Raw genomic sequence first — 9,665 nt, 5'->3', positions numbered from 1 at the left:
CTAGAATTGCAGGACATTCTATGCCCAAGCAAAGGGGCAAACAAGAAACCCCCACTTCAGAACTACTGGAGTCCACTGTAGTAAGAGAATTATGGATCCAATAGATCAATGGAGATGTGATCATCTTTGGCCAACCATGGACCATGATGGAATGTTGATAAAGAGGTTATAGATTTAGCACACCATACATACTACACATTTCAGGCTAAAATTACATGAACTAAAGTGAAAATGAGAATGAGACCATGAACCATACCAGAAATAATTGTAAAAAGGGGAATAAGACACCAGAAACTGACTTTACCTTCTCTTCTTGATCACTGTCGCTGTCACACTGAAATAGAAAGGAAGATATTATCTTTAAAAACAATCCACAAATGCAGAAGGCTCTCTGTGTTAATGAAATCTCATTCCAAGAGTATAACCTACAAAGGTATAATCTTCAAGAACACATCAAGTTTTTCCCCAGGGTTGAAAATGGCCCACCCGGTGGAGGGCCACAGCATGTCTAACTAATATCAAATACAACTTCAATTACATGGAACAATTCTGTCCTCCACGCAAGGTCAACATATTTCCAACTTTTGGCCAAATTAGCCAGACTATGAGAAATCTCAGCAGAAAGCATCTAACTGACCTTTTCTGGGCATGGAAGCTAAGCAGGTTCAGACCTGGTTGGTATTTGGATAGGAGATTATCAGGGAACGTCATCCAGGCTGTGGATTAGCTTGGAAAGTCAAAAGAACAACATCCTGGAAGAAGGCAATGCCAAAAAGCAGAGCGTTGCCAAGAAAACCACATGGATGTGTTCATAAAGATCCAGGAATTGAGTTCAAACCAAAGAGGATTGGACTCTACTTTTTTATACTGGATAGGAGAAAAGTTCACTGTAGTAAATAGTTTTTATCTGATTTTAGAATACATATAATTTGATCTGCAACATAGACTGATAAATTATTTTCTCATTTCAAAATAATATCAACTATAAAACATTGTTCAAATTAATATGGCCATCAGATAATTTTAAGATGACTGACTGATCCATTCATTCATTCCCAAGTGAAATATATGAGAAGCACATTTAAGTTCTGATGCACACAAACGCTGAGTCCCCCAAGCATCCTTTTCAGTCCTGCAGAATCCCCAATACATGATTAATTATTTTTACACTGGAAGAAAAAGGAAGCACCATTCTAAAATCCATCATAAAGTGGAGGATCTTTCCCATGACCATATCATCAGTACAATGCTGCAAGAACAAGGATGGTTCATTCCATCTTCCACCAACTCAATCATCATCCATGTCAAATTACGATGACACACTAAAATGATGATGCCCAATGACATCCCCTCCCCAAAGCCAGTCTTTCATACTTGCATCCCAATATCTGATGCAAGAATGTAAGTCACGGCATTGGTATGATGATGTCATCTGCACATTTCTCATTGTGCCCCACCTTTGCCCACCCAGCGCATACCCACAAACACAATGTCCATTGAAACTGAGTGCAGGGAGATTGAGGAACCAAAAGATGGAAATACTTTTATACACAGTGCATTATGAAACTGAAACTGGAGCTATTCATGAAGGAACAGATTATCAATGCCTACTACTATTGGCGGTGCTGAATTACAGGCAGCATGTCTTAAGTATACCTCAATGGGACATGACATTAGAAGAGGCTCTCACCCTTCAGTCTGGAGTTGTGAGCTTCCCAAATGTATCTGTTTGGCCATCGTGAATCACAGAAAACTGGATTAGATGAGCTGTGGCCTGATCCAGTAGGAGTCTTCTTATGTTCATAAAAAATTATTTTCATCAGTTCCAGAATAGTTGGGCTGCAAAGCACAAGCCTTTTTTTGCAATGGCCATTAGGAAAACCCAATAGCCTCTGATGTATGATTGTCCATGGATAAGGAAGAAGAACAGGATGAGATACCAGATAGAAGTGACATAAAAAAGCCAGGCTGCAGTCCCAGTGGTGAGGCAGAACCATGACCTACTTCCATGATCCTGTTCTTGGAGAGTGATTTTTTTGACTCACCATCCTGATTGCCTAGACTGTGGGATTACTACTACCGCTGTCTGAAAAGCCAAAAGGGAGGGATAGACCTAGCGTAGCTGGGAGATGGCTAGCACCAGCTGTGCTTAGAAGAAGAACGGGTCTTCCTACATTCAAAGCTCTGCTCAGGTACAGTTATAACATTGGAACAAATTCTGACAACAACTTAACCTTGTATGCTCTGTACCTTGCCTTCAAGCTATCATAGCTTCTCTAGAAATGTAAATCTTTTGTCTGGACTCAACTGTGCCTCTTGCCTTGCCCACAGAACCTTGGCCTAGGATCATCAACTTTGTTTATGAACTAGGATTATGACTTCAGCTCTACTTATTGTCCTCAACTGTGAATGCTTCTGCAAATTTCAGCATGATGCCTCTAAACCAGGTTAAGAAAGCACAAGATAACATAATGTTAAATGCCCAAATAAATAAGCTTGCTCATTCATTCATTCATTCATTCATTCATTCATTCATTCATTCATTCATTCATTCATTCATTCATTCAATATAGCCTCCCACTGCAAAGCAGTGATGCTGGGTGGTGCACACAGGATTAAAACAAAGCAGAGCAAAATAAAACCAGTAACATAATATGCAAAATAACCTCACTAGCTAGACATGATGGTCTGGTTCACATACAACCTCCTGAATGTTACGTGAACACAGCCATCAAGTCTTACCACTGATCTACCTACTTCAATAATTCCAAATTGGCCTTTTTTGTCGAGCGAGGGAGTGCACTAATTTTTAATGGTTCCCCCTGCAGATGAGGCTAGCCACAGTCCCTAACGGGGAGGTGACAACATCACCAGAGGGGGTGGAGATGGAAGGGGGAGGAGATGTTTTGGTCTTTTTGCTTATAAAATTATATTTGGTGTTATGAGATGCTCTTTTTATCAATTTGAATTCCTTTTATTGGCAAGCAATCACCCTGTTGTAAGTGGTGGTAGGTTGTTGAATTTTGATAATGTAATATTGGGGCATTCCAGGAGCCATGAAATATCTTCTTGGGACTGACTGCCCCTTCTCGAGGATATCAGGTCCTTCTAAATACAAACCATATGCTTTAACATTAAGCTATGTCTCTTCATAGAATTCTTTGCCACAACATTAAACTGGTGCCTTCTTGCTTTGCCAGCTTGTAGATATTTGTGAGTGTGTAAGTGTGTATTGTGTTCTGAGCCATACAGCTTTATCCGGGGGAAAGGAGTGAGTGTCTTTTTTCTGCCACCCACCCAACCCATAACTCATTAGATCTCACTGTGAAGCTAATCAACACCATCTGAATTTTCACATAAGATGTTATCTTGCACTGCAGTGATGCTGCAGAGTGCGCTAGAAGCAATACAATCCCCAGGAACCACCGCTTCCATTGCCAATGCATTATGCTTTCCTGCCTTTTCCGACAGTCCAGTTCTAATTTCAAGGTCCACTTAATTCCTCCATCAAATCATTACTGCTATACCCAGCAGCACCTTCTCTCCAGAGCTAAGCATATGGCAAAGGACTGAGACCGACTGGTTTCCATTATGGAATCAGAGCTGGTGCCAAGCTGATTTTAAAGGGAAAGAGGTGTGAAAGAGAACATGTGCGCCATCTCTGTTTGCCCCCTGACTGATAGCTTTGTGGCTTGGCCAAGCCAGGGAGTTGCCAAGAAGGTCCAACCAAGCCACACACAAGCTACGGTGGGAGAACAAGTTTCATTTGTGACATTGGATTCTCACATTGACCCACAAACTTCACAGATCTCACTCTCAACATGGTTGGGCTGTTCAATTTTATAGCTTCCTCCTTCAGAGATGGCTGCACCAGTGTCTGGCAGAGAAAAACAAGGCAAAGAAAGGACCCTCCAGCTCACACATTATAGAAAGGCAATAAACACACTTGGCAAACCATCACCCTGTTTGGTTCCTGTTGACAATGGCATGTGGGCCCAGAATGCATAACTTGGCATCTCCAAGAAAGATCAACGGGAGATTCCCATAGCTATGAAAAGCCATTCTGCTCTAAAAGCAAGATGATCTATGTTAAATTTATGGGGTGTCACATTCAGAAGACCCAACCTTCTCCCACCACAGGGGTTGATATTCTCAATTTTTTGCTACAAAGGTGAGGGTGATACCAGCATGGTTTTAAAGCAGGAGTAGAAAAAAGGCTTGGAGACAAAGAGATTGAGATTGAGCCACACCTGTCAGTCATGGGGGTGGGGGTGGAGGGTGTTGCAGTAAAGGGACAGCCTTTTCTATATTGTGAAAAACAAACAAAAAGAGGGTGTGGATTTGTATCAATTTTGCCAATGCAAATGTATGCATAGGTCTGCAAATTTAGAATTACATTTAGAATTCCAACAGAAGCCATATAATATGTTCTACAACAATATTGTTTAAATAGAAACATCTAGAAAGGGAAAGGCAATGAACAGATTAGCAGTTCTACCCAGGTAATAAGTATCAATGAATTACTTTAAGGCTGAAAATTTCCATTTAACCTGGGTGCTAATTGGGTGACCTTGGGACAGTTATCTTGCAATTTAACCTATTTCCCAGGTTTGTTGGGAGGATCACTTTTATTTATTTTTAAATTTAATCAATGTCTAGGGATGCCAATTCACCTGGAAGTGGATGGCCATGTATCTCTCTCTCAAACGTTTAGCTATCAATGGAATAAATAATTCCGCTTAGATGCTCAACCCTTCAGCTTCGATTCTTTGGCTAGACTGGGCTTCTAACAGATGCCAGTGACAATAATTTTTCTTAATTTCAGGAACAAGCAACTTTTTCAGGCAGCAGGCTCCATCCAACAATTGTGTGCAATGGCATGGTCATTCCATGTATTATTATCTGCAAAAACCCAGATTGCAAGAGTTGTCATTTTTATAAATTTAATTCAGATAATAAACTTGGGAGTTGTTGGACACCATTGGGAGGTACTGATTTATTCATTAGTTTATCTTGCTTTTTTCATAGAGCTTAATGAGGGCTGTATTAGGAAGTGGGTAGTCTCCACTAATGTTATCCCACATCCCCGTGGAACAGGTCAGCTTGGGGGAGAGAGGGGCTGGCCCAAAGTCACCAGATCAGATCCATGATGAAGTAGGGACTTGAAACCTCAGTCTCCCTGGTCCAACTCCCACATTTTTATGGCTACACTACACTGTTGTGGAAATTATGACCCCAGATAGCCCCAACCCTATTAGCCTTTTGTAAGGCATTGAAGATCTGGTTGTTCCCCCTTCTGGACAAGGCAGCTCAGTTGAGAGCCCAATATATAGAACAGATTGGAGTATCATGTAGGGGTGATGGTCTTATATGAATCTGGATTTATGATATTAGCGATATATTATTATTCTATAGTAGTATTACATTTAGTACTATCCCATTTTATGATTATAATATTTTATTGTATCATGGATTTTGTGTATCAGTTATCTGTTTTGCTGATGTTTCTTATTCTTGTTGATATGGTTGTAAGACTAATCAATAAAGTTGAAAGTTGGTTGTTCCCCCAGGAGTTTGGGCTGGGTGGTTAGGCATGTTCTATTGCTTAAAGTTGGTTTTTCTTTTTTATGAGTTGGGTTTGTGTCCTCGGACATTATGGTTGTTGTTAAATTGTTGTTTTTAATCCTTGTGTGCCACCTAGGGTCACTTTTGTGAGATTGAGGGCTGTATAAATTGTTTAAATAAATTAAAAAAGGCTTTTGCAGGCAGTGCATTGGTACCTCTTCAGTTAATTTAGGTATTGTCAAATGAAATACAAACAATGTCATGTGTCCCTCTACAGAACTCCCTAGACTTACACTAACCAAGCAGGGCTGTTGCTGCACTGATATAGCTTTAACTCCCTTCCAGCTTTGAGCAGAAGACCCTTACAATTTATTATTTTAATTTCCCGTAGTGCATTACATCAAAGTGGACAACATTTGGGTGGCTGGGATGGTTGAACAGACTTCTATAGCTATCTATCACAAGAAGGGATTGCACAGGGATTGGGAAACGTCAGGCAGTGACGCACACAAGGGTAGATCTAGGATTTCAGGGCAGTTTTGGTGTTTAGGGAGGAGTATCAATGATTTTGGATCTTTTCTGTAGAAAAAAATACTGGGAGATTATATATTTTCCTTCCTTCCTTCCTTCCTTCCTTCCTTCCTTCCTTCCTTCCTTCCTTCCTTCCTTCCTTCCTTCCTTCCTTCCTTCCTTCCTCCCTCCCTCCCTCCCTCCCTCCCTGGGCTATATGGGGCCCATGGATCACAGGTTGTCCACTTATGGCCTGGGTGGACACTACACTGGAGGTTCTATAGAAAATTCATAGAGTGTTTGGGTTGGTGGGACCTTGAAAGTCTTCTAGCCCTTAGAAATCTTCTATCTGCAGGACCACCTTTTCCTGAGGGTATCTGCCCACTCCACCAGACTAGGATAGGATAGGAATACTCCAGATCACTTCCTTTAAATGTTGCCATCTAGTGAAATCTTAGAAGCATGCCTTTTCCTTAGCAGCCCCTGCCCTGTGGAACACCATACCCCTTTTGATCTAGCAGGACCTCACCCTCTTAACCTTCCAGAAGGCCATGAAAAGTTGGCTTTTCCCTCAGGCACTGGGGTAGGGTGAGATTGGAGCTTGAGGATTGAATGGCTCCATGAATTGGAGATCGTGAATCAGACACCTGGCTTTCTTTATTTTATTGTCTTTGGTTTTATTCTTGCTGTCAGCTGCCCAGAGTTGTGTTTTACATAATTGTGGCCATACAAGCCTTTTAAATAAATAAATAAATCCCCTGGCCAGGGTAGGAATCCTCAGACCATCCCAGACAAATGGCTGTCCAACCTTTCCCTGAAAACCTTCAGTGATGGAGCCCCCACAGCCCCAGGGAGCAGACTGTTCTACTGCTTAACAGCTCTCATGGTCAGGAAAAAAGATCCAAACTTGAAATAAGGAAGAATCTCCTGACTCTTCAGTTTCTCCTATCTTCAGTTGAAACAATCTCAGTTTAGCAGGACAAAATTTATTTTGCTCTCTTGCAGATTTCTGGCCAAAATCTGAGCTGGCTGCATTGGTGGTTAACTCCATGTTTTGCCATATGAACTAAATTTGGCTTCTCCAAGTGCAAGGAAACAACTTCTGAAGCCACATGCACTTCAGTACATCTTTCAAGGAAAAAGTCCCGCTTTCGTATTTCCAATCCATTTCTTGTTGACATCTGGCATCTTCTCCAGCTGGGAGTATGCTGTTAATGTATCTTTGCCTCCTTCTCCCTCTCACTGTAGAAGAAATGCAAAGGGATTCCAGGGCAAACCCTCGCCGACCTCCTGGAATGCTCTTTTACGTTGCTAACAATATCCTCTTGCATCTCTTCTCCTAGGACAGTCTGACAGCTTAGGAAGAGGGCAAAAATGAGATTGAAGCAGTACAATCAGGTCCCCTTCTTCTGAAAGGGGAAGGAAAAGAATACCTTCACTGCTGAAAGCAGGGAGAAAATCCTATGCCCTGATTCCCTTCATCACTGTAGCAAGGCTGATCCTACAAAAAGCCTGCCTGGTGGAATCCATTTAGGATCCCATTTGCAATTCCTTCTGCCTCTCATTCCTCCCTCAGCCCACTGCCTTATTTTATTTCAATGCAACCTTTATCCTGGCCTAATTCACTGAGCGTGACCTTCTTCAAAGCCTTCGGGATACGGCATTTCTTTTTTGCCTTTTTCTATGGATCATACAGTAATGCCCTTCTTTATTGATTAATGGCACTTTCCTCAAAGATGTCAGCCAAAATAGCTCCCAAAGAGTCTTATACTGGATGATATTGTTAGTATTATCATAGTCATCATCATCACCATCCCCAGTTTCCAGTCAGAAAGACGCAGCACAGAAGAAAGCAGGAGGAGCAGGCGGTTGGAAGTTGAAAGCAAGCAATGTCATTCGCCAAGTCTTAACACTGGAATTCTTATAATGATCAATACCTTGCTAATACTTGGCCTAATACCATACACAATGAGAAAAGAAATAGGTCACCAAAACCAAAGGAAGGAACAAGTTTGAATGAAAGGCACAAACGTTAATCAAGAAAGTTGAAAAATAATTTATTGCCTAGTTTGGTGGGAACCCCCATGTTCAGTGTGATTCCTGAAGGCGCCTGGCGTGTTGCAGTTACTTCTGTTGGCACCTTCCAGGGCTCTGCTCTATCCAATTCAAAATCATCATCATCATCATCATCATCATCATCATCATCATCATCATCATCATCGTCACCATCACCATCACCATCACCATCACCATCACCATCACCATCACCATCACCGTCACCATCACCATCATCATGTTTGGCATGGAGCAAGCAAAATGCTATTTTCATTTCCATGAATGTCTTTGGCTGTCACATGATATGAAGGAAATGAAAGAAAAAGGGATTTACAACAGTAACTGTTTGGAGGGGGCTAAGACCACACCGTTGCCATCTAATTACACCCTTGGAGAAGGTACACTTGTCCAGAGTGAATTTAGCTTTATCCATTTGCTTTTTAGGAATGGTGTCTTTTGTACCTGGCAGCCATTCTGTAAATGGCCTTCCCCGTCCCCCCATGACAGCCATTTTGTGAGAATGCCCACAACACGGTTTTAAACATCTAAATGTGCCCTTAAAAGGCCATAGACCTAGCCATTGGCAAATGGCTAACGGCAACAAATCAATCTGAATTGCATATTCATGATGCACCAACAAACAAACAAATACAAAGCATTAGGAAGCAATGGAATATTTATATTTGCTTCCTTTCCCATCCCCAGACCATTATGTGTTCTGTACCAAACTAGCAAAATGTCATCTGGGGCTCATAAGACATGGTTTCATTTTCGCAAACGTTCAAAAATTACATTCAAAAGTAATTTTTCATTTTTCTTCCTTGGAGATAGTTCAGCTGCTGCACAATTTTTTTTTATTTTTTTTTTTAAATAGCTAGAATAATGTTCTACCTGGTACGTGTTTGAAGCATTATATCATTAGCTGCAGAAATAAGGTCTGTATTGGCATTTTATACACAATATGTTGTGAGGGAGTGAACAAAGCTTCCAGCCAAGGGTACCCACAAGGGTGTATGTGTGTGTATGTGTGTCAAAAAAGTCAAGATGGTGGTCACAATTGCATGATCAAAGCCCTGCCCCTTTTTACATGCGTTGAAGCACATTAACAGAAGTGGAGTTTCAATCAGAAGTGGGGGACGCGGTGGTGTGGTGGCTTAATGATGCTGGAGTTGCCGGCCAGAAATGGTCGACATTCCAGCGGTTCAGGTCCAGCTCAGTGTGATGGAGTGAGCTCCCATCATTTCGTACCTAGCTCCTGTCCACCTAGCAGTTCGAAAGCATACCATCTGTGAGTAGATAAATAGGTACTCCCATTTCAGTGGGAGGAAATGCTGGCGGCGCTCTGCGTGGGGAGCAGGAACCAGTGCTGGACCTGCCTAGACGTAATTGGCGGTAAAGATTGGCGGAGGAAGAAAGCCCAGATGAGCCAACTTCCCTGCGACTGGTGCTGGCAGAAACTAGTAATTGTGTAAAAATAAATAATGTTGTACACCACTCAGTCACTTGTGTGAGATGGACGGCTATATAAATGTGAT

At 41.7% G+C, this 9,665-nt stretch overlaps 1 protein-coding gene across 1 annotated transcript in view; it reads right to left on the bottom strand.

The window, feature by feature from the left end:
* Positions 1–211: 211 nt before the first annotated feature.
* LOC148214384 (autism susceptibility gene 2 protein homolog) overlaps positions 212–9,665 on the bottom strand; it is a 613,231-nt gene continuing 603,777 nt past the window's right edge. The window contains exons 5-6 of the mRNA XM_088152562.1: positions 305–334; positions 212–220 (exon numbers count right to left, since the gene is read on the bottom strand). Of these exons, the coding sequence (XP_088008688.1) occupies positions 212–220; positions 305–334 (39 nt within the window). The remainder of the gene's footprint in view (positions 221–304; positions 335–9,665) is intronic.

The sequence above is a fragment of the Python bivittatus genome, unplaced genomic scaffold (assembly GCF_059951505.1).
Source record: "Python bivittatus isolate LINGU-HERP-01145 unplaced genomic scaffold, Pbiv_v1 ctg000690_np1212, whole genome shotgun sequence".
NCBI lineage: Eukaryota > Metazoa > Chordata > Lepidosauria > Squamata > Pythonidae > Python > Python bivittatus.
This window is presented reverse-complemented; position numbering and strand designations above follow the sequence as displayed.